At 48.9% G+C, this 25,887-nt stretch overlaps 1 protein-coding gene across 4 annotated transcripts; it reads right to left on the reverse strand.

The window, feature by feature from the left end:
- LOC118507361 (hemicentin-1-like) lies at positions 1–24,942 on the reverse strand. 4 transcript variants are annotated; one of them, XM_036045774.1, is made up of 8 exons: positions 24,775–24,942; positions 8,154–9,045; positions 7,126–7,271; positions 6,841–7,051; positions 6,475–6,732; positions 4,690–4,787; positions 4,243–4,323; positions 1–2,930 (listed from the first exon to the last, which is right to left on the reverse strand). In XM_036045774.1, exons 2-7 carry the CDS (start codon positions 8,263–8,265, stop codon positions 4,243–4,245), a joined length of 906 nt encoding a protein of 301 aa, XP_035901667.1. In that variant the 5' UTR covers positions 8,266–9,045; positions 24,775–24,942; the 3' UTR covers positions 1–2,930. The 4 variants fall into 4 exon arrangements, with proteins under 4 accessions (XP_035901667.1, XP_035901668.1, XP_035901666.1 ...); XM_036045775.1 differs by having other exon boundaries at positions 24,608–24,942; XM_036045773.1 differs by having other exon boundaries at positions 24,571–24,942.
- Between the last annotated feature and the right edge of the window lie 945 nt (positions 24,943–25,887).

Below are 25,887 nucleotides of genomic sequence, written 5' to 3' on the forward strand. Positions count from 1 at the left end.
TCAGATCGTTACGGTATTTATCAATTTTCTCATTTTATTCATTTATGCAACCTAATAGTACTTAAAACATTTCCACTTTACAACATCCGTCTCATTTGCTACTGCCGCTTCTCTTCGCTCATCTCATCCATTTCTCGCTCCATTTTTGTTTACTTCTCCTTTTGTTTCTCTGTTTTGTTTGTCATTTGTATTTACTAGCTTTGTTTTCGCATATTGTTCATTATTATAAAATTGTCTATAACTGTTCATTACCACCACACCGGTCGGGTAGATCGAGTGCATTTTGTGTTGTTGTTTTAATTTCTTTGTTGACATCAACTTCCCTCTCTCTTTACATCTACTGTCTGGCGCGCTCTCGCTTACTGTCAGTAAAATGCATCAGATCGCTTCTATTTATCTCTCTGTCTCTCGTTCTGTTTTCTCTCCATAGCACACTTTTGTTGCTGTTGCCTCTTTGAGTCCAGCAGTGCTAGCTCTGTTCCTCACCGGTGTGGTTGTATTGTGTGGTATGTATAGGATTTAGTATTTACATCGTTATTTACAATTGCGAGTCTCAAAGGATTGGGGAAGTTGGCAAGTTGGCCGGGCGATGACGAAATAATGGGGTTGGCGCAGAAAATATGGACTTTCACCGAGGCAAAAAAAAAAAACGAACCACACAGCGAAGAATCATTTCGGAAAACTGCTTTTGTATCGGTGCCCGGCTGCCATTGTTGTGCCTTTTCTTCCTGCACGCCAGAGTCCTGCTCTCAGGACGTAAGAAAAGCGCTTCTTGCCGCACGACCACAATCATTCGCTCGCTACATTCCACGCGCAAGAGACCCTTTTTTGGGTGAAAGTTTCAAACACGACCAACACCATCAAGACCAGCGGCACAGCATCCGGTCGCCCGCAACGTTTCCTGTCCCTGCCCATGCACCCTTGATCGACCGGCGCGAGCATCTTCGGAGCAGTTTCGCGTGCCTGTTACGAGTTTTATTATAGACTTTCTCAAAAGCTGCTTTCCGGTGCGTTACTGTTAGGTAAATACAACTCACACACACACACACCCACATACACGCATACGTTTCACCCTCCCGTAGTCCATGATTTATTCGCGTACTGCTGCGATCGCGTGGCGTCTTCCAGCAAGGTAAGCCGATTTCGACCCTGTTCGTTGGCAATGTGTTGTGGAGCGACGGTGCGTTTTTATTGTATTACTGTGCCCTGCCGGTGGGATGCGGGTGGCCACAATATTTGCACAGCTTTTGATTCATTTCACACGAAAATGGGGTTTGTTGTTGTTGTCGAACCAAACAACTTCCACGCGGTAAGTTCGGCAACTTTTGCCCACGACACTCGCGCGCGCACCACACAACACAAGAGTGATGTAAAAAGTTAGCCAGCATTGATTTAAATTTATCGATCCTTATTTTAACTTTGTACAATTTATTCCACCACTGCACTCAAACTTCTGGGCAGTTCGCATGGGAAGGTGCACAGGATTCGGGAGAATCGGGAGTGCGCGGCAGTGGTGGCCAAACACACATATCAAGGTGGAGGGATTTGTGTTGTTAATGTTATGTTAAGCTATCCTCGCGTACCGCAGCCACAAACACACACACACACACACACACACTCACCGACGTAAGCGAAATACCCATTAGGTGGAAAAACTTTCCCAGCACGGCAGCTCCAGCTTCTCAGGAAGGATTTGGGAGCCGTCGGAAATTTGAAATTCCCCAAAGCTTTCGTCATACACGGATATGATAAACTTTTGTCTGAACTTGAACGTCGCGCAACGTGCTCGACTGGACTGTGGAAGGGAAGCACACCCTTAACCGTGCGGTGTCTTCGCGCGCGCGTGTGGGGGAAAGCACTCGATGTCTCCGGTGAAATCAGCAAAGCTCGCAGCAAATCTTCACTCTTTCGCGATACGCCGAGTGCATACGGTGCCGGTCGTGTTGAGCACCGGCAAGGTGGTGGGCAAGGACGTATGTATCCAGCAAAACAGCGAACCTATCGTACGTGATCGTGTACGTGCACGTCCTTCGCTCCAGTGATTTGAATGGAAGCTCCACACAAATACACGCACAGATGCACGTCAGGCAGGATGAAAAGACCGTCCTTGAAGACGAACCGAAGCGATGGAGAGAGAGAGATCGAGTTCTCGCCTTTTTGCCAGCAGTGTGCCAAGCTAGCAGAAGGAGCCACGTGAGCCCAGAGTGTCAGTATGTCATATTCAGCGAAGTTCAGCATCTTCAGGTGTTGTTTTCGTTTCATGTTTATCTTTTTATCGGGTCTGCAGGCGAAAGGATGCTTTCATCATCACGGTAGGTCGCTGTCGGCGAGGGCACACTCAGCGCTGCGCCCTAGCAGCAGCCGCTAACCAGGACAAAGAGGACACATGGCGACACAGAGGGTTTACCTCGCGCGAAGGATATTATCTCAGCTTTGACACGGTGGAATTTAGTTATCTTTTCGCTCGATTCGATGGTGCGCCCCACACACGCTATTTTGTGTCGCTGTTCTTTCGCCGCAAACCCCCAAACCCGATCCCTAACTACATCCGGCTGGTGTATGGCCGCCCGCTCACTTGGCACGACCTGGCTCACCTGGCTTGTCTCTGTCGGCACGTTCGTTCGGCTCATTCATCCGTCTCTCTTCGGCGGTGCTTAGCGAGTTGTCTTCGTCGTCGTCGTCGCTGTCGTCGGGCTCGACATATCCGGATGAAGATAGATTCTGTGTCACGCTGTGTAACGCATCGACACAAGCACACACTCACTGCACAATGGTTTGATTGGCGGGAATATGTCGCTCGGCGCCCTCCGCCACTACACCGCTAATCCGACTGAGGTGGGTTAATGAGAAGGAGGAGTGCCGGCTGACTGTCGGCCGACTTGGATGTTACTGAATACTTTGTAGATGGTTTCGTGTTTCCCGTGGCTTATCTGAAATTAAACGTAACGGAATAGAGCGATAAGTTTGTTCATTACGCTGTGCCGTGGCAGCGTCCTGCGAACATTCTTCAATGCTTCCACCGTACCGCCGTGTGGCATTGATCGATGCATGAAAGGAATCTGCGAAGATTCATTAGCAAAAGCCGTAAATTGAAGTCGTACTGGCCGTACGGTGGCAGCGAGCGGAGTCGGAAATCGCAATTGCCTCTCTAGGATTTCCGAAAAGAGCTCACATGTGCAATGGCTTGAAATAGGAAGCCACCGCTTCCTATCGTTTCATGCTTCCAGCTTCGATGGAATTCTCATCCGGGTCGTGTAAGAGGCATCGCAGCACGAAGCCCCGTGCAATCGAATCATTCCAATTCAATACGTACTTAAAGTCCCATGAGCAGCACCACTTTAAGGGTGCTTAAAGCAATGTTTTGAGCTAAATAACTCTCGCTGTTTCCAGCGGGCAAGCTCATCCTTTCTGCATATTGGATTTTTTGCCGTTGTTGAGTTTATTTTTTAATTTTTTAAGCTCTTCCTCTTCTGATCGGACCCCAAGCTAGTTGTCGAACAGCAAGAACACTGAACTGGTTGCCGTTTGAACAATTTATTTTCTTTGCCAAGCTGAGTTGGGGTTAGGCACACAGGGGGCCGAACGCAACACAGCACTGGTTAGAAGGCAATCTATCTTGCGAACACAACTTCGGCCGGGGTTAGTTAAATTCCATCGGTTAATCAATCTTTAGCTAAACACAACTTTTTGGACTCGCTCGGTTCGGTGGGGTTTGGTGCAAACGCTTCCGAACGGGATGCACCGATCAGCATCTTCGTCGATTCGCAATAGCGTCGAGTTTAAATAAATGAGTCCTCCTCTACGCCACTTTTGTTTGGAAGGAAAACACAAGCACACACACACACCCAGTTCGCAGTTGGCAGAGTTGTGTGTTGAAGCATTAGAGCACGGTGCCGGCCTGCAGGCGGCAGGCATCCGGCAACGTCTAGCTTGTTGATATTAGCTCGGTGAAGCAACAAATCCAATAAGCCTCGGTGGCCGTTGGCCGGGCTGCTCGGGGGCTCAGTTTCCGGTTCGATACTGTTGCCAGCCGGAGGCATTCCCGCTTCCCGCTCAATAATCCCACCCGCTACCGTCGCACTAAATGGTCAATATATGTGTGTGACGCCACAGCTTAATTCGCTCTCGAGCCAACGGCACAATGTACACGAGAAGCGTATAAGCGATAACCGATGTAAATTAATCACATTATGCTGGGACCATCCTATCCCAGGGACCAAGTTGGTCCCGGGGAAAACTTACCTATCGCACAGCTGCATTCGCCAGCAATGGCCGAGCAAGTAGAAGAAGCTGGAACCAGACCGATATGATCACCGTAACTGTCTGCTTTTGCGGGCCGGATTTCATAGCGCGTTTCGGTACGGGGTTTTGTGTTTGACACAGGATATCCAGGACACCAGAACACGCCGACGGTTTCGAAGCAGAAGGGTGCACATAAAAGAGAGAAAGGGATCGAGAGAGAGAGGGAGACAGAAAGAGGAGTGATAAGTTTAAAAAAAAAAAGTATGTCATTTAAGCGCAACATGACATTTCTGCATTTTGACCCGGACCCTGGATTCGGTGAGCAAAAAGGGAACGATGGAGGATGGTCGGGATAGGAAATAAATTAATTAAGTGACCCTTCCCACATCAGCGACAGCGCGCTCACGGACGAAGTACGGGAATGGAGTCGTTTAGACTGATAATTACATATGTTGATGAATGAGCCACGTTAGCGCCATTTATTCCGTGTTGCATCGCGGCCGGATGCTCTCCTTTGATGACGTGCACCACAACGCTAGCCGAATCTGCAAGTAGAGAATGGTGGCGGGTTAGACAAGCGTTTTGCTGGAGCAGCGCCCATTCCAGTCAGGTCAAAAGGTGTGGCGGCAGGCTTTTCATTAATTATTATGTGCATACTATTAGTGGCGTTTAGCGTTGGGCGAAAATTTCAACTGCCGCCGTTGCCCAGCCGGCACAGTAATTCAAGCGCTGGAAGATCATTCCCGCGAGTTGTGTGCGTTCAATTTCGCGTAATTCAAACGCCATCATTATGGGTATATAATGGTGCGTTAATCTTGCGGCAATGTTTTCGCGCGTTGCCCATCCTTTCGTTGGACTGGGGGATAGATTATCGTCCGCAGAGATCGGAGGCAATAACAACCTGCCCCCGGGGAGGAAGATGCTTCACGATACGATGCTGAAACAACTTCATTAAATTCATTGCCCGGGTGAAAGGGGATGCGCTAGTTTCTTGGCGCTCTCGGGGGTTCTTTTGGGGTGCTTTTATCACCTGCCGAGCTTACCGAGGGTGGTGGATTTAAAGCGCACACCCTACCGGTCGCCAGCGAGATCGTTTGATGTGGCGAGTGCCAACGGCACGGCACGACATAAAGTAGAGTGCCAAAAGCGCTATAAACTGCCAAACGGAGCTCGAGAGCTGACGAGATAGCACACGGTTCGTAATCTTTACGATCGGCCACTGGATCCGGTACGGTGCTCTGGAGAAAGCAACCGAACGGGTTGCAGTAGTTCGTCGTATGGTAGGAAGATTATAGCTATTTGCCAGCCAGCCATGGTTATTTGCCTGAACGTTGCGCCCTGGGGAGCTTTTCGGCACGTGAGTTCTTATTTTCCATGTGGCGCGTTGGTACATCATCAGCCAGAAGTCTCGTTTCCCGAAGACCCGAGGCTACGCAACCTCGAGCGAGGGTTGGAAATGATACGATAAATCGGGTTTGGCTCACTAGTTTCTTGATGCGATCGTTACCGTGGCCACATGACACCAACTCCCACCTCACTCTTGGGCCGGTGCAGTCTATCTTCGGTGTCGTTTTGAGAGCAGAAATCACCGACAAATCCTTGCACACGAGCAGCACGCTGCACGCTAAAACAACCAGCATCCAGCATCCAGGCGACGTCGATATAAACTGCATTTAATGTTGTGCATAAAATTTTTAAACGAACCGTAATATATCCCCCACTAGCTGCTGCACGGTGTCTCCTGTCCGATGGATGGAAAGTGAATCCCAGAGCTTTGGGGAAGGTGATTACGGCATAGAGAACGCTACACGTGCGCTCTTTATGCCGTACTACTCGATAAAACACTCCCGAGCTGTGCTTCGGTCACGATGGCAGCATTGTCGTTTGCACGAACGTCGTCGGTCTACTAGAAGGCAAACGAAGCGAATTATGTTGTGTGTCACATGCAGTCGCACACACCCGAGGAGGTTGGATTTTGATACGTTGCCAACAATTGACAATTGCATCCCTTTGCGACGGTACCACCGAGCACACGGTTGCGGCATATTCATGATGACCAAGTGAACAACGCTTTGCACCAAGGTGCGTTCCAACAGCAAACTGCCAACATGTCGTACGACGCTGGCCATGCGCAAATTACAACCATCCAGGCAACGGCACGGAACGGGCCGCCGCCAAAGACCTACCGTACCTAATCGCCAGGGCTCTCGGCCGTGACACGGCGTTACTTACCGGAGTTGCTCGGAGCGCAGGTATAATTCCCGGAATCGGACGGAGAAGCTCGCGATATGACCAGCCGGCTGGTGCGGGTCTGTTGCTCCGTCAGGACACTAATACCACCGCGCTGCGAGTAGTTGATTACCCGGCCACCTTTGTACCAGTAGATGAAGGATGGTGGCTGGGGCGATTGCAGCGCCTCGCAGGTCAGGTTGATGTCGCTGCCGCTCTTGACGAACAGCTCCGAGTTGCCCAGGATGTTCGCTTTCGAGACTGTGCAGCCAAAGCGGGGGAACATGCGAAGAAGGATTTCATTAATTAGAACTTTTTACAACCACAAAAACTTGGGGTTCCTGGGGGTCCGGAACCGGGCCGACCTACCGACAACATTCACTCGAAATGCCTGACTGATCTTCGGCTCGGTTGACACCTGACACTCGTACACACCCGAGTCGCGGGCCTGCGGAGACGTTATCCGTAGCGTCCACTCGTCGCTTCCGTCTGTGTGCAGCGACTGGAAACGCTGGTCATTGGTGTAGGTAAGGATCCCCACCGTCAGTATGTGTAGATCACGCTTGCGAATCCACGATACCTGGAGCGAATGGAGCAGAGTAACCGCATGAGAACAACACGCACATACATGACCACAAGCTGCAGGACTCCTACCGCTCTGTCCCCGAGACTCTTCACACGACAGTGAAGCTGGCAGGTTTGGCCGGCGATGGCCGTTACCTCGCGCTTGGTCGTGTTATCGAAATACGGCTGCACCATGTGATTTTCCCAGTACATTTGCATCTCGGGGCTGAGTGTGTCTGAAAGGGAGGAAAAAGCGTCAGAGAAAATAGAAAGCCACCGCGCGTATAAAAAAAAAGGACAAAACCAGCGATGTGGACAAAGTTAGTGCTAGTGGATCATTGAGCAAGGACAATATCTGTTATTAACATTCATACGCGAGCTCAGCACACCCTTAAGCCTCGCGGTCGCCGTCATCGTCGGTGTTGTCGGTGATTGCCGTGGTAACGGGGATTTGCATTTTCCGTGGTCCGTTAACAGTGGCGGTGGCGAACTGTGCTGTACAACTAGTGTTCCAACACTTGGCTCATGCTGTGGAGTGGAGTGTTGCTAAATGGGCAGTGTGTGACGTGTGTGACTCGCTTTGCGATATGAATTCGTTAGGAACGTTCCATGGAACCACCGCAAGACACGGATTGCTTTATTCTAATCGTTTGCCCGTGAATGGCACATGCAGAGGTAAGTTTCTTGCATAATTTAAAGGGCGTTGTGCGAAGGGTTGCGCCTTTTGTCACGGTATTGTGATGGTAATTGTAAATGTCACATGTGATTAGCTCTGGTAAAAGTGGGACGAAAGTATTAATACCTGATGTACTGCGTATTAATCAAAGAGGAACTAGAATCAGATATCGTTTTATGCTCGATACAGAAAATAAAGAAAATTTACTTTATGCTGAGTAAGAGATTCTGGGCTTCAGAGATTGCTCTATGAAAAGGCCATTAAATGTTCTAAATGCTCTGCCGAGAGGAGAGCTTAAAGGAAAGGGGTAAAATGTTGAGCAACAAATTATTACCCAACCCAAACGGACCACGGAAATAAACACCAAAATCACGCGAATGAATTCCAATTGCCCAAGAAAGCTCCCGAAACCGTAAAATGCCCACTTATTCCTTCGACTTACCTGCTAAGCAAAGGACGATAAAATTGATAAACGCTGCAATAAGCGGGAGATTTGCGTTCATGGTGTTGCATTTGCACTTCCGATGGGCTTTCCTAGTTACGACTCGAGTCATTCCACGCGTCGCCACAGCTGTTTGCCGGCTGGGGTTTTGCTAATTTCCGCCTGCGGGAACTCCTTCCGGATTCCGGATTGTGATTGCCGGTGTTTGCGAAAATTTATTCATTCACCGTCCACACAAACCCGGCGTCCGGCCGATGGCACCGGATCTCGGCCGTACTCGGAGCTTGCACAAACTAAAAACGCCTTCTGTGGCAAGAAATTGTCTTCCGGTGGGACGGGCTTTTGCGAGCCGCTGGGGTGTGTTTCGCCGGCGGTGACACTTCGGCAGGTTCGCAGGTGACCCTTTACGCGGCTACGATGACGCGGACACTTGCTCACTTGCGGCAGGACACGACTTGAATTTATTTTACAACGCTTCTCAGCCAACACACAAACACAAGCTCAACACAAACGGAAGGGACCCGGTCCCGGGCTTTTCGGTGCGATGGTTGATTAACGGTCAATTGCTTCCCAACACGTCCGTCCTTCGGTGCCGGACTGTGGGAATTGGTGCTCGGAAAGAAACTCCTTCTGCTGTTCGCCGGACATCACTTTGATGTTTTTAAGCAGATTCACTTAAGCAGAGACGTCCAAATGGCGCTCGCTTTCACTATCTTCACGTTCCACTCGAACTTCTGTTTGTTCACTGTTTTCTTTTCTCTCTTACTTCTTTTGCTTTGTGTTGATGCCTTTCAAAACCTTTGTCCACTCGGCATCGGTAGCACCGGGTTTGATGATCCGTGGGCCGATAACCGCTGGACCACTTCACGGCAAGTGTCGGCGGCTCTGGATGCTGGAATTATTTATCGTTTCGGTTGTTTGGAATCATTTCCTTTCGCTCGCTCCTTTTTCGAAGGGTTGCTGCTGCTGCTGCTGCACCGTCCACCGTTTGGTCAGCTTCCCCGTGTTCGACCAGGGCGTGACCATGTGTTGGCCGGTGAGACCACCAGCGGCACAGTACAGCAGCACGAACGGGGTACGGTTAAGCACGAGAACCATCGATTGCATTACGAACCGGGTAGCGTGTGACCCAGCAGGTTTTTCAATTCGTCCACCAATAAATGTCAAATCAATTCTATCAGGATGCTGTAATTGAGTCACGTTCCTGCGGGAGGACTGCGTTGCGAGCGTGCAGGCGACGTGTTGGGTCGCACAACTAACGTATGCGCGTGGGCACGTGGACCGATCGCCCCGACTCGTCCTCACTACCCGCATGGGTCCTCAGAGAACGTCCGGCGTGTGTGCTCGTGTGCGTGTATTACTTTTTATACGGTAACAAAATTCTTGAGAACGACCTGCGTTCTTTCGTCTGCAGTTGGACGTTATTGCGTACGGATGAAGGTCGTTTGGAAATTTGGCGCTCGCACACTGGGTCGCCTCCGTACCGTTGTTGATTGGCAATCGGCAGCGGCCCAAATGGGGGATTAGTGCCGTTGATGAGACTGTGTGTGCCGAGCCGTGTTTCTGTTTTTTTTTTGCTTGGGCCGAGGCCTATGATGTAATCTCTCGGTGAATGAGAAAAAGCGACGTGAACTGTGCACCGAGGACAGATCGAAAAGCTCAAGACGAGACGAGAAACAACAACAGAAAGAGATGGCGAACGGAACAGATGATGACACGGAAATGAGTGGTCCATGTGGAAGGGGGAAAGAGAGAAAGTCCGAGGGAAAATGAACATGTATTTTCGACCATCTGGGGGATGCCTGCGAATCCAATATTGGTCAACGGGAATGGACCGGTTTTCCTCGGCCAGGCTCAAACACATCAAGCAGGTCCTTCCATTACGTGCCAAATATCGAATATCGCCTGTCAACATTTTATTACCGATACACACACGCGCTCACCAATGTTGGATATTATTTGACCGACCAAATACCACCTTTTGGCGCTATCGGGACACCAGTATCGGACTAATTTTCTCCCTCCGTCATCCATCCCCCGGCGGTGGCCTCCGTCCTCGAGGGGCCAAATCTTTACTTTTATACGTTGTTTTAATGTGTTAATCCAGTGATTGATGGCCCTAACGTGTGAAACGTGGTTCTTGCCTTCGTGGTTCTTGCTGCTGCAGCGTACCAGGACGGGGTTGTTCGGCTGGGCTGCGAGTGTGTTATCAATCAGAGGTAATTTATGCCATCATAAAAAGGGCGACGTGTTTGAGTTATCGATTGGACGCTACACGCGCCCTCTAAGCCGACGTGTAAAAAACGCTAACCAGGAGAGGATGTCCAAGGGACCAAATGTCTCGGTAGCCCCGTGTTCCTTTTTCCTCCGAGCTGACCCTGACTGACTGAGTTGAACTGTGGGGTGTTTGCGTGTGTGTGTGTGAGATGGGAGAGGGTGGAGATGTCCTTTACCTTCGCTTATGGCCACCCGCACTGGGGGATGGGAAAATCCTATTTCGTTAATTAGAGTTTTTAGTACCGTTTCCCACGACCCAACCATTTCAGACCCAGTGTAGTGCATTCGGGTCAGGTCGACCTTTTGTTTCGGTTCTTCCCCCTTTTCGACTGGATTACTACACACACACGCACACGCACAGAGGGACAAACGCCCACTCACACCGGAACGATCGAAGCTGTCGATCCAACGGTGAGATCTTTCAATTATTTCAGCTTTTACCTCCACATCGCCACACTCGAATGCCGTACGGCCATTACCGTCATCCAGCCGGGCCTACGTAACGTATCGTGACGGGAACAAAATTGATCCGTTGATGTGCAATTAATTAGAGAGAAAGGGCGCTAGTGTTGCTGCTGCCCGGTCGGCCTGTGATTGTGGATTGTGGCACCGTGATTCAGGTTCTCCAATTTGGTCGGATGGAAATAGACCCAAGAAGCGGCTATTCCGATACTACTGCCAGCTACCTTCCCGGAAGGCAAATGGCGTGACGGGTGTGAGAAAGGTGATTTTTTTCCCTTACTGCTTCGGAGGAACATTTTCTGGGGCACGGGGACTCTTTCGCCGTAAAGCCTCCGTCGCTACTCGATTGCTCAAGAGATTCGGTAAAAATGGCAGCGTTTCTTTTTTGCGTTATTTTCGTACCCAGAAATGTTCCTGTTGCCCTTCTAGATTTGCTTTTCTTTCGCCAGGTTTTGTCCACCACCATATCTGTTTAATGAATTCGAACCTTCTTGAGTTTCGATCGACTGGAAAATGGGAAAGTAAAACAATCCCAAACATTTTTGCGTGTAGCAAACAGCAAAAAAAAAGCCCCGGTAGGTTTTGTTTGCCCGGATGTTGCCGAGATTTTCCTCGTGCTTTTCATTGCCCATTTTCCAGCGGGCTGGGAAAAGCAATGAATCTTACAGCACGTCTTGTTAGAAAAAGTGTCGACTGACGTGAAACACAATCGACCGGGGGGTAAGCTGCAGAAGAAACGCTGGGCAAGATTTAAATCACAGGCGCAATTGGAGCCATAATAGGCTCTCCTTGCCAAAACGAGAAAGCAAAAACCAAAACAAAAATGGTGCCGGAAAGGGACTGAAAATACATCAGCTGCAAAAGTAAACAATTTACACTTTTTTTCTGCTCCCCGTCGTTGCCACCGCGTCAATTGGTCCCACGAGGCCGGGCAGTTAATTAAAATCGCATACAATCACACTGCCACAGCAATCGTTCACACTCGGCCTCGGCCACGGCCTTTATGGGGGCGTTGGAGAACCAACGTGCGGACAAAATGCCACTTAAGGCAAAGTACACGAAGGAGACCGCCTGCCAGCGCGGCGTCCCTAGTAGTGGGGCTGGGAATGAGCAAAAGAGGGCGTAGACCCGGCTGCGCATCATTCAAAAACCCTAGCGCCATTCGAGCGTGGAAAACTTTTTTCCCTCGGTTGCTTACGTGACCCTTAAGAAAACGAAATGTCTGTTCACACGAGCTTTTGGGTGGTTGGGACCACCCCCAGGACCACCCCGAACACCCCACCCATCATCAACATCACCGTCAGCATCATCCATAACGTGACAAAGGCTCGTCGGTAAAGGCTCGGCGATTCGGAGAAGTTTTGTTTCGCCTTGCTGATGACACTCACACTCACTTTTGCTAAATATCAACACACACACACAAACTCAGCAGGATAGAGGAAGATTAATGTGTTCAGACGTGGCAATGAGCAATTTTCTTATGGTGTTCTGGAGTCTCCGAAAAAACACCCAATTCTGGGATATAATTCCCCCCGGGTGGGATCCTGATGGATCCATTGTCGTAAACTTTCCTTCTCTCTGGAATCCATCAGCATCCCAGCAAAAAAAAAAAGAAGCTAAGCGATACTAGGAAAATGCTCAGATTTCCATTCGGACACTAGTGGACACTCGGTTGGGCGGTGTTGAAAGCACACGGCGCAAAGATTGTAGCAATAGGTTGAAGGCAGCGTTTTTTTCCTGTTGGTGGCCGTGCACTCCTCCGAGACTTGGCTTTCAGTACATGAGCACGCCATTGCATACCCATCACGATCCCACGATTTCGAGAACTCAGGTGCAACAACTTTCATGTACAACGGGTACGGAAGGCCAAAAAAAAATAAATTAAAGGACAATTGTGTGCATAGCGAACACGAAAAGTCGACAATTCGGTGCCTTCCAAATCGGATAACACGGACACACTCCCAACGGATCTGCCGCTCGTGTAAGCGTGGTCAACGAAGTGACAGTAAGTGTTCCAACGACGAGAAAAAAAAGCACCACAAAACAAGCACTTTGCACACTTTGCTAGGATTGGTAAACGGGCCGACCGACCGACCGACCGGACCAACCGACCAAGCTAACCTGATTTTGTTTGGAAAGTTAGGTCCAAAACACCATCAGCAACTTCAGTCCCGGGTGGATCTATCCTGCGCCAAGCCAAACCAAACCGGAAAAAAAACTCCCAGCGATCCGGGCGAAAGTGCGAGTTTATGTTTGGTCCGTGATAATTGGAGACCCGGGAGACACGATAAGAGAATTTCGGTCCTTCCGCTGTCATTGCTGGCTGCAGTCGCGTCCCGTCGAATGGGGGAGGGGTGGTCAGTAAATTTTAAGCCGATTTCAAGCACGGATGAAATTGATGTTTTCCTCTAGAGGAGCAACACGGACCGCTCCAAACACCCGGCTGTCGATCATTAATCTTTGTCCATTCAATTTCCTTGCCAGCGGTTTCCAAGAATGGGCCGTGTTGGTGGGTTTCTTTTGCGTAGTTTTGCTGTCGGTCGGTAAACAGATTCCGACCCGCTTCAAAGTTGGCACCCCGGAGGTCGATGAAACCGATCAGCAAACATACACACCGGCTGACAGGTGTGGCGCACTGCGCTTTCAATGGGTTCACCTTTTTTTCCTCTCTCTCTCTCTCGCTGGAAATAGATTTCCCATCACCGGTCGGACGAGTGACGAGTGAAAAAGGGTGTGAAAATTGGCGAATAATGAACGAAAACGGTCGATTTAATGCTGGCCAAATTTCAACAGCAACTGGTCGAAATCGATCGTTTTCGGTCGCCTCATCAAGGGCTGTTCCGTGTGAAAGGGATTTTATTCCGCCTAGAACTAAGAGGAACTAAGCGAGAACTTTCGTTACAACCTGTGCTTCCGTTTTTTTTTCTTCTGCTGCTGGCTGCTGTGTGAGCCAGTTTTAAAGTTGAATGTATGCAAATGTCCGAAAGTGAAGGTGTTTCACTGATCCAGATTAATTAAATAATGCACGGAGAGGAGTTTTTAATGAAGGATCACATTCATTTGTACAAGTGCTGATGAATATTTGATGGGGCAGAAAAGGTAGCCGAGAGTTTGGTTTTAGCTGGTTAGGTTATTTGAAGATGAGGGCACGGGTTGCCGTACATTACAGTACTGAGTTAATTCTATTTCGAGCAACTCATACAGAACAAATCTTGTGTGTGTGTTAAGCATTGACCTCCGTCGAAAACACTACTTTGCCTTCGTACATGAAACAATTCCACCACTCCAAAACGTGTCTATTTTCATGACGGTGGTGAAAACCGGAGCCAGCAAGAGAAACGGGAACGTGAAACCCACCCAGAATAAAATACCATTTAAACATGGGCCGTCCCCAACACTAATGGCCCGCTGCCGCTAGACCCGTGGACGTGGATTACTTTTCCGTCGGTATGCGAACCTTTTCGTTTACGGTGGCTTTTAGCCAAAAGTTTCCATCGCCGGGCCCAGGTCTTCCCTTTCTTCGCCGTGATGGATAGGAATGTGCACCGCAACAGTCAACAGTAAGAACGTTAAGGAAAAATGGCAAGCTTTTCCCATGCCTTCCCATGGTATAGTGCCGGGCTGGCGAAACCCCCAATTCGAAAAGTGAACAAAGTGACCTCAAACCAGCTGTGAAATTGGAGGAAGCATGTGTTGGGGGAGATGCAGGGAAAGCAGGGTTTGTTGGTTTGTTGGCTTCTTCGTGGATCTGAGCAGCGAAAGAGAGAGAGAGAGAGAGAGAGAGATAGAGAGCGAAAGAGAGGAAAAAAGATGGGTGTAAGGGCGCGACCAACTGAGGCGTTAAATAAGTCGAGCCGCTACTTCGGTTTTCACCGCGTAAAGTGAATCCTTGCTAGTGTCAACTCGGAACAAAGTCACTGACTAGGCGTAAGAAAGTTCCCGCGGTTAGCTGCAAAGACACGGAAAGTGTTCCCCCAACAAACATAGGAAAAACCAGTGGAAAAGAAAAAGAATGTGGCAAATGGGAACGAAGAGCCGGAGCGCATTTAAATATATTTCTTGCGAAACAAAAACTGCACAAAAACTAGGAAAAGCGACAGGCCGAAGGAAATGGGAATGTTTTAATTGTTTCCTTTTTTTCTGGAAAAACGTTCCATTTCTCCCCACTGTTCTATCTGTCATCGGCAGTGCTTTATACTTGGGCAATTGAAAGAATCCCCGGAGAACAAAACCCCAAACCCCGAAGCATCCCCAACTCCGGAGCATCAATTCGTTAATTATTAAGAGTTAATGGAGTGTAACGTTCATCATCGACTGTTATAGATTCCGACTTCAGTCCGGCGTATTCAACCCGGATTAAAAACGGTCCAAAGACGGTCGCTACCGAACGCGAAAACCCGTTTTCCGATTCCCATTTCCCGAAGTTAACTCCTTCCCAGGTTTCGCTACCTCCGGCGAAACTTTAAGTCGGGAGTAGAGCGTTGCAGGAGCCGACATTAAAGCTGTGAGCAAGAAGTCGCTTTAAAGCGGTCGTGTGGACTCTGTGACTTTCTTGGGGTGGGCCGGCTCAAGGACCAAGGTTTGGCGTACCCCGTTTGGTAGATAAATTTCGCCCATTCAATCACATCCGTCCTGACGAAGACGGTGGGAACTTCATCCATTACTACCACGGTGACTCATGTGTGACTTTAGTGTCAGTGGTCAGTGGCATCTGGTGCCGTGCCTAGGATTGAGATGTATCTTAGTATGTGTGTGTGTGTGTTAGGGTGTGTGATTGTTTGATTAATGGTCCTGCCGTATGCTTCATGCCGTAGCGTAGAGTTTTCGACCATCGTTGGATGGACCTGCCAAGGATGTCCGATTTTCGTCGTCGTCGTCGTCGCCGTGGTGGTCGTCGTCCGCATCGTCGTTGGACATTGGAGCAAGTCCGACAGACGTTCTGTTATAACAAATGGATCTGTTTACTGTTCTGTTTCGGCCGGGGTTGATAAATTGGACGGTTAAATATATGCAAATTGCTCTTTCGCCTACGTTCGCTTGACCAAAACCAACCGTTTGGTCGGTCGGTCGGTTGGTTGTTGGTGATGTAAAAATACTCCCCAGGCCCTCACGCTGCCAGTCCTGTCCCGAGATTCCAATGTTGTTTGGTGTTGCAAAATTGTTTCCTTTTGCTGAAGACTCCCTGCCCTGAGTTCGCCAACCAGAGCTGCACACATACACATACTGTTATCCTTCCGGGTGATCGTGGCCTTGAAGGAAGGGGAAACGATTCACCTCGGTCGCTGTCTCGCTGTCTGTTTTACTGGCGAGCATTCTCTGTGCCCCAGTTGTGCCACACTGTCAATACCTGCCGTCGTAGTGCGGCGCTGAGCTGGCAGAACAGCCATTCGACAGCAAAATTGTCAAAAGCGGAGCGGAGATTCTTGAGTGATCATCGTTAGGAAATTTAAATTTAGATTGGTTTTTGATGGCACGCGATAATAAAAAAAAGGCGGGAAGGTAGGAGGGCGAGGCGGAATGGCAGGGAATGGGTGGGCGAAACAACCACTCGACCTATTTTGTTTTATTAGAGGCTGCTACTTCAACAAGCACTAATAGCATAGGTTGTCTTAACCTTGTTTGCCGGATAAGTTCTGCTTGATTGGTGAGTTATTGTAGCACGTGTACGTAAGTGTCTGTCTTCGGTGGGTAATAAGATCCGCCATCGCTGACCTTGAACCTGGTGCTTGTTACTTGCTACTTGGTTTATGTCCGTAATAAGCATAAAGCCCCTTGGGAGTTGAGATTGTGTTTGCCCATTTGCAGGCGCTTTGCATAAGAATCGGTGAGGCGAAATCGATTGGAGCTCGTCCAATGTCACTCCGAAACGGACTCACCAGTCCAAACAAGTACTGTGTTTACGTTCCATTTTAACTGAGCTGAGGTACGCTCGAGCCAATTTCCATACATCTTTATGCTTACCCGGTTCCCGGTTCCGAGCAACAAGATCAAACCTGAAACAATATCATCAATCATGGAAGGAATTTACATTTTCATTCGAAGGAACTAGCTTCCATTCGTTGGCCCTTTAAGCTCCACAAAGTGTGTGTGTGTGTGTCGGAGTCGGTGTGTCCACTGGTACGAGGCATAACTCAAGCTTAGTAGACCAGGTGGATGATAAATCGTTGGACGTCAACTGCTCGGAACTACGTTAGCCCATTGACCACCGCTCGTCCGTCACTGATCGAATCGAAGGATGGATTGTCCGTGGCCGCGGGGCAAAGCTAAGGGACCAGAGAAACCGGGTGCTGTACCCGTCCCAGAGTCGCACCTTTCAATCTCAGTCAGTCAGGTAAACAGCGTTTCGTGCCAGGGTCGTTCCAGTTCCGCTTGGACACATTAACACACCCAACATTTAATACTGTGACGCGAGTTCTTCGGGCACAATGGCGGTCGCGGATGTACGTTTGCAAGATTTTATTTGTTCCCCTCCTGCTCGTGGCCTTTATTTTCGACTGATTTCCGGAACTTTTTCAATAACATTTGTTCGTACACCCGCGTGCTCTAGCCTCGCCAGGAGATCCTTGTGTGAACGAGTGCACCATTCACAAGTCACGTAAGAGAGGCAAGCGAGTCCTCCCCGTCAGCCAACCAGGACAGGAAGTTGATGGAAAATTGTGTCGCACAAAACAATGGCTGCCCGGGCCGAGTCGAGTGTGTCGACGAGTTCCCGGTTGTGTGCGGACAATGTACCACACCTTCCGGGCCGTTTGCTATGGTGGCCAGGATCAACCGGGCCCGCTTCGTTCACAGAGCAGAGGACCGGGTCAAAATAAGAATAAAAAGGGTCTGAAAGGGCTCGCGTGTCCCGGGCACGTTATCGTCCTGATGTTCGTGTGGCCGAGATGATGCGGGAGGTGGCAGGATTGTTTTTTTGTTCCTTATCTTCAGCCCCCAAAAACAGCGACGAACGATTTGTGCGTTCGAAAACAAAGCATCGTGTGGGGTGAAAATCAACAACACACACACACCGTTAATGCAACTCATTGCACGCAACGTCACCCTTTGGACTGTTTTTGAGAAGAAACAGCAATGCTCTGCTTTGCACGAGCCGTGTGTTGAAAGAACAAAAGCTATGTACTTGGAAACGCATCACTTGTTCGCAATAGGAACGGCATGAAGAGAAACCCCCGGGGCAGTAATTCTCCGGCGAGCCGTAAAACAAGCTCACCTTTAAAGCTGCCGCAAAGGGAAGCGCAAAGTCAGCCGTTTTTAGTAGGATTTCGTTCTAATGAGAGTGGTTCTAATTTACCGTCCTGCTACTTGCCAGTCGTCTGCCAGCTTCGTCTCGCATCTCCAAGGCACCGGCAGCACGGGCACAGCTGTAACGGATGGCTGTTAGACGATGAAAACGGAAATAAAATTTGAGTGTCCGAATGGGCGTCCACGGACAAAGTGTGTGTCTTCGTCGAATGAATTTCGAGCGAGCCTAGAGTTTCAACAGCCTGCCAAAAGAAGAAGGAGAAAAGCAAAACGCAACCTCAATTCGCGTCCGAGCCAAAATCGGACAAGTGCTTAAATTTTATGTCCCTTCGCCCAACGCTCCAACGCTTGGCGGTAATTTTTCTACGATTGCACTTTTCTCCGGCTTCCTCTTTCATCTCACGAGAACAGAAGAATATTTGCCTAATGTGCGCTTAAAAATGCGGTACGATAGGAGGATAATTAAAGACGCGAAAGACGCGGGCAGCACCATTGCGCTTATCTGGCTTGACGCAAAACGTCAGCGAGTGGACGGAGGGACGCAGAGGAGGATGATGGTCTAGGCTGTGTGGAAATGTAATTAAAAGTGGACACTGAAAATTAACTGAAAAATTGAGTCTAATTCACGGCTGCGCAAAGGTGGCAGAATCATTAGCGTGAACGCAGGCCTGGGCGAAATGCAAATGTCGTGCTGAAGGCGTCGCAATTTGCACGAGGATTATTTTTTGACGATGTTTTCGGAGGGTTTTTTTTTTAATTTGTTCGTACTTTTTTTAGGATGATAACATCGCACAGAAGAGAGTATTGGAATTAACAGACGAGATTTAGAGCAGATTCAGAGCTTTATTGAAATAATCTGTTTATTAACTACGATGCAATGAGCTCTATAGGAATGTCAGGCAAACTTACCAACATGACAATGTGTCAATGTGGATGAACAATTAAGGTTCTAGCAATTACTCAGGATGGGGATTTGTTGGCCATTATTTTTTTCAACTTAGCGGTAAAGGAGACTTTTAGAGACTCCGTGGTGGAAACTTATCGGAGCTTTCCTTCTACGAACCGAACCGGAGTATGATCCTAGCATAATATGATGACATCGATATCATTAATATCATTGATTGAGGCACAAAACCCGACAAAGGAGATACGATAGAAATGTTGTGCAGATAGATGATGGCTCCAGCGAAGTTATTAAAAAACTATCATACAACTATACGGCCCAACTGTCAGCACCCATAACAACATTCTTGTTGAGATTGGCGAAAAAGAGCGTTCTTCCGGTAAAAATCCTCTGTTGAGCCCTAGTGCACGTACGATGTTCTCACCATCGTACAGTGATTGAGACTCGAAAGACTCCGGCGGGCTGGTCGTGTTATGCGAATGTCACCGGACGACAAAGTCCTTTAAATCTTATAAGGCAATACTAACATGGAGTAAGGACGGTAATGCAGTCTAATGATTAAGTGAGTAAGTAAGCAAGGAAGAGATTCTGTATGCTTCTGAGGCAAGGAAAGATGCTTCAAAAATAGTTCTGTAAAGTCTTTTTTTATTCCGTTCGCCTGATAGGCCTAATAGAACACGAAAGGCCCAAATCGAGACCGATTGATGGCGAGTAAACGATTGACAAATGATGGTGGTAGACCGAAAAACGGTTTAAAGGACCTCTATCACACGACTTAGAGCACCAGGTTTTAGCGCCGGAAATGTGGGTAATTTCTTCATGGCGCGTTGCAACAGCAGCACAAAATTATGTTCCTTTCATAATGCCGCTCATGTTGTACCGGTGAGTTAATAAAAGAAACCGTCTCGAAAGCCTTTCGATAAGCATCTCGGGTTATCGTTTGGCCGGATTGCAATACATTGCCAGTTTTGTACCTCTCCGTCATCAGCAATTCGTTGTTGTTCTTTGCCCCATTCGTCCATTGCCCATGCATCACGGGATGGAAAAATTGGAAAAATCAGTATTTCCAGCGACAGCATTTCCTTTTCTCCACGGGCGAAACCTTCAATGACTTGCAACCATGCGAAGTCTCAGTGGACCGTTCCTACACACTCGGGGCTGGGGTGGTTTGTATTTGCTGTCGTGTAAAAGAAATATCCCTACCCCACCTTCGTCCATTCCCCATCCCTCCCTCCCTTCCTCATCTCAGACTAATGATGCATCGTAGACCGATGGAAATACCTCATACATAATTTATGAGTCAACGTCGGCGAAAAATATTGCCCTTCCAGTTGGTCGTGTGCACCTTTCCCGATTGCGAATGTCGAATAGCAGCGTATGTATTGGGGCGAGTTTGGCACCGGTATCGCAGGATAAACTAAATCCTACGGCCGGCTGCTGGGTGCAGTACACACTTTAGTGTTCGTATCGCTTCAACCCTGTGCAGGCCACCCGACGTTAGCCGGTCGGTATGTTGGCACTCTTGCTGGAGCACCTGGACCAGCACACCTGCCAGCGAGAGGGTTGGGCCGACGGCCGACGATGAAAACACTCCCGTGCCCAATATCGACAACATTGTCATCGTTATCCTTGTGGAATGACGTGAAAAAGGTCTTTGCTTTCCTCCCGGACTCCGCCAGTTGCCTCCATTCAATCGTACCTTGGGTTGTTGTTTTTTCTCTCTCCTAATTCATATTGCTCTCTCACTCTCTCTCTTCCTCTCACATCAGTTTAGTGGAGGGATAGAAGGATTTTCTTTTGGCGTATATTTATTTCCCTTTTTTCTTTCATTTGCGGAATGTAAGCTTCAACGATGTAATGATAATGATCGACATCAATATTTTTTGCCGCTATCTTTCTACGTTATCCATTCACATCAGGCTGTGTGTGTGTGTTTTTTTATAAATCACCTGAGTCAGCGACATACACGGGTTGGAGTGTACAGGTGCTTAGGCTAGCCAGTAGCAGCAGGTGCACGACTCCTGCTACGAGCACACACTGCACACAAGGCGGGCTTTTGTTTCGCTCCATATTGCAGCAATTTCTGCATGGCTGGGCAAACGATAATTTCTTCCATTTCTGGCGAACACACTCGAGACACTTTTCCACGTGCGCGGATGGTGGCCCCGGATGGTGGATCGAACGTGGAAAGCCTTTTTAGAACGTACGTATTTACGGCCTAATGGTGCTTCGGGCGGGCATCGAAGAGACGATGTGAGCGAGAAAGCATGAGAGAGAGAGAGAGACGAACCATCAAGCATCAAGCCCCAGCTCCTGCTGTTGTCATTTTCTTGAAGCCAGGACGATAAATAAATATCGGCGGCCGGTCCTTCTCTGTACAGAGTGCTTGACGTTTGCCTTTGAGAAGAGATGGCAAGGACCTGGCCTTTTGTGTCCTTACTCTTCTTATTTTTTAAATGAAAACAGCCCTTAGAAACGTGCTTCGATCTCACTGTGCGCCGCAATTTCGCACAAGAAGCGGCCAGGGTGGCTTTTTTCTTGCAGCAGCAGTATCGCTGGTGTGCTGTACTTTTTCACGAACAGAATGTTTCCCTTGACGACGGGCCGGATTCACAAAATGGCTACCCCGGGTCACCCCCGAGCACGGAAGGCATCGTGCTGCAAAATGATGAGGCTCGAGGAAAATACCTAAACTTTGGACTCAATGAACAATGGACAACGTAGGCAGTGGCCAACGCAGAAAAAAGACGAAGAACTGCTGACGGGCATTTTCGCACCGTAAGGGCGCATCCGACCGTAAGGTAACTTTTCGGTGAGTGGATAAGACCAGAAGGGTGGAGAAGGGAAGCGGGGCAGGGAGGGCTAGGAAACAACATTTTGATGAGGACGAGCTGCGAAATTTGACACCCCATCGCGTCATCGAGCCCTGGCGCACAGCATGTTCGTTCGGGACCCTGGATTGCATGATTTTCGTCGCACGCATTTACGTGCTAAAGATGGTTTGCGATGGATAAAAATGTCACCAATCCTTAAGAGGAAGGGGCGAGGAAGGGGGGGGGGGGGATGGGGGCAGGGTAGCAATGGCGACACCAGGAAGAATTCAGATGCCACGCTTTAAATGAGGTGATGATAGATCTGAAGATAGACGCGCGATTTTTTGCTGCCGTGCTTCTGCCATCGTCTCCCGGCATAATTTACTGGCCGTTCCTTTGGTCGTCAACGTTTCGAAGCCGGGAGCACAGAAACAAACAGCCTCTATTAGCGTTCTTATTGTGTGTTAGGCGTGCCGTTTGGCCGATAGAGCGCGCACGGATGGCACGGAAGGCGTGGAATGTGAAATACAATTTTCATACGCTCGCAATTTTTGCTCCGGAATGATTGTAGCGGAAGAAATGACACACAAGAAGACAAAAACAAAAAAAAAATAAACGAAAGCAAAACAAAAATCCGGAAACGTCGCGGAACGCTGACATTTGACAGTTTGGAAGCTTTTCCCAGCAATTTCTAGGCATCCGTTCCGTGACGTAGATGGAAGAATGATTTGAATCAAAGGAGCCGGAGGGATTTTTTGTGTCGTGTGTTTGTGTTGTTCCTATCGACAGAAAGTTTTTCGGAGCCTAAAATCCAGGGCGCCATCTTAATTGAAAGCGCGTTGTTCCATCAACGGCGAATGTCGAAAAATCATTTCTTAATGACTTAATGGCCGTATCCGATCCGCTGCTCGCAAATCATAAGGGCAAATACCCCTTTTTTCATTAATTCAGTTTCACGACGATGGCTTCTTATGTGAACGCGGTGCTCTAAGGAGGAGGTGGTGGGGGGGGGGGGTGATGGGCCAAGGTGGCGAAGTGGGGGGGGGGGGGGGTCTCAGTTCAAGATAATTCAATTTGACGTTGTGAATCTGTGTGGGATAATTTAAGCAGTGAAACCTAACCTCTCTCATCCTCACCACTCCTCCTCCCTCTTACCACCCCACCCTCTCCACCAAGTATGCGACGAACTCCTTTTTGTCACTGAAATTTAATTCAACCATTATTAATGAAGGATGTTGAGCGAGTTGCCTTAAAAAATGCAGCAAAACCCTCCACAAGATATGAAATATTTGAAAGATTTCTTACAGCGAGCGTACGAATGTTACACTCGAGAAAGTTTAGCATCAGGAATTATGCTTTGTACTTTGATAGGCATCGTTTGGTAAGTGATGTACATCAAGGGGGCTTTTTAGGCACTTGAAGCCACGCCGAGGCGTTGGACGAGTGCTCCTCGGGAAAGCTTTTAACTCAAATATCACTTTCAATGTTGAATTGTCTCCCGAAAGTTTCATCAGGTAAGGGCAATCGTGGCATTTCCTGACCGGTGATATTTGCACCCTTACCCTCCTCGGTGAGCATTAAATTTCCGTCCCACCCAAATCCTGCCCACCGTTGGGCTGTCAGCCTTCTCAGTTCGGTAGATTTGTTCTGGTGAAACCAACAGTGCTAGAGACGCAACTTTTACCGACGTGGACATTAATTTTCGCAGAAACGTGTGGTGTGAGAGCAGTCGGTGGCCTCGGTTGGCCTGGTCTCACACCACCAGAATAAGTGCGTGTGAGTGGTGTGTGTAATGATAAAAGCCATTCGGCGGATAGTGAAGTAGAAGTCAGTTGGGCTAGTTTCGAGTGCTTTTTTGTCTTGAGGAAACTGCAGCCAACCGGCAGCAAACTAGTTTTAATCCACTTAAGAGCCACCCCGCCTCGGAGAAGGCCACTAGGGTAACCGTTAGTTTACAAACACTCGAACAAAATCACATAAAAGTTACTCCACTCCGCAACATTCCCTAAGCGTGAGATGGCGGATATGAATGCACGGCGAAATGTTCTCCGTCGGCCGGTTTTCGCACCGTGGTGGATGAAAAATTACTTCTTCAACTGCAACTTCGACAGCGTTGCTTCTTCCAGTAGTTTGTTGCACCACACGACTGCAGTTGGCCACATTCTTACCTTGAGTTCACTTATTATAATCATTCAGTTTCCCCGGACTCAACTTTACGCCACGCTGGTGTGGCTGTTGCACGTAACAACTTCATGAATTATTCCACGTACACCGACGGCCGTGCGACGAAGATTATGATTATGGTGTCAGGTGAAGCTTTTACACCGTCCTCCCAGAACCGTCCTCCTGGCCCATGACGTGAGGTTGTGGTCGTGCGAAAGGTTACAAAACGGCATATCCTTGAAAGGCCTACGCTGAAAGCCTCACGCTGGTCGGTGGGCGCGCGTAAAGTGCGTCGTAAAAATATGCTTAGCGTGAAATAATACACGAGCAGCACACCGTCACACACACACACAGACACACATGGACAGGCACAGTGGTCGTTCCCTTAATCCGTACAGCCATACAATTCTTGTGCTTCACTTAATCCGGCTAACGTAAGGTCTGTCCTTCACTTAACCCCTTTTTCCGAGGAAAACACAAACTGACTGTGGACGAGCAGGACATTCCAGCATCGGGAACTGCACACACGTATTCACGTATCACGAGCCTTCTTCACCTTGATTCGCAGACTTTGCAGACGCATATCAACCGACCTGGAACACTACACTTTTTCTGCCACTCACACACATGGGCTGGGAGACTTCAAACTTTGAACGGTTTCGATTTTCACACACGGTTTCCGAGATTTTTTTTTCCCCCAGCGAGGCTTTCCGATTAACACCGCACACGCGAACGCCACCAGTACCGCACCGTTACTAACCTTGTGTGTGCCCGGGTATGGAAAAAATAAAGGGACGCACCGTCCCGTTTTCGGTGCTTCAGCTGCTTCAGCTGCTCGAGTGGGGTGTCGCGCTACGACCGTACCACACACCGACTGGAATTGATGGCGCTTGATGGAAGCATGTCGCCGACACAAACGCGTACGCCCAAAGCTTGCTGTTCAAGCAGACAAACAGCGCAACAAAAAAATGCGAGGGAAAACACGATGCAGAGCGTGTCGGCGTGTTCTGCGCAACATCCATCGAAACGGTACGAAACGAATGTTCGGATCCACTTACGAAGCGCGTTCGGAGTTTCCCCTTTTTTGACCACTGGCACTGGAAGTGGTGAGTGACTCGGTGGTGAGATCGTTCGACAGACACGGTCACTCACGCTGCCGCGAATTCCATTGGATGTGGGTTGTTGTGTCTGGTGGGAAGAAGTTGTTCTTGCGGCTCGCTTGGAGGACGAAGAAGAAGAACTCACACACTTTGGGGATGTTGGGATGTGTGTTGTTCTCGGTCAATGGATCGAGAATCACGAAACGAGCATACTTCGAGATATGGAGGCTCCCTCACGTGATTCACCTACGCTCGAGAGAACTTCCGCTGCAGCACGGTCCATTCCCATGTGGACTCACACCATCGAAGCTGTGAGCCGCGTGAGTGAGCCGGATACGTGCATTACCTCTTGGGGTTGACGGTGCGATGACGTGGTAGGTCAGTGCCGCCAAGTGTTGCGCGCCCTACAAATCGTTCACGGGGCGCAGGTGGCCACCGGTCCAGACCAACAGCACTTCAATATTCTTGGTAGTACAGCTCTCTCTCTCTCTGTCTCACTCTCTCAAGCTCAATGACCACCGCAGAGAGCGCGAATAGATAAAACTAATTAAAATCGGATAACGTGGCGGTCATAATGTGACGTTCGGTTTGCTTGTTAAGCGCTTCCACGGTACAGGAATGCATTAAAACAACATATCATTCTTGATGGCTCTCCCTGTGCGAAAACGATATGGATTTCCCGATGTCGCTTAGTCAACACCTAATTTTTAAATTTGTTCCTCCCCCCCACCCGGTATGGTGCCGGGGATCTAGGGCGATACGCAGGAATGATC

This window comes from Anopheles stephensi, chromosome 2 (genome assembly GCF_013141755.1).
Source record: "Anopheles stephensi strain Indian chromosome 2, UCI_ANSTEP_V1.0, whole genome shotgun sequence".
Taxonomy (NCBI): domain Eukaryota; kingdom Metazoa; phylum Arthropoda; class Insecta; order Diptera; family Culicidae; genus Anopheles; species Anopheles stephensi.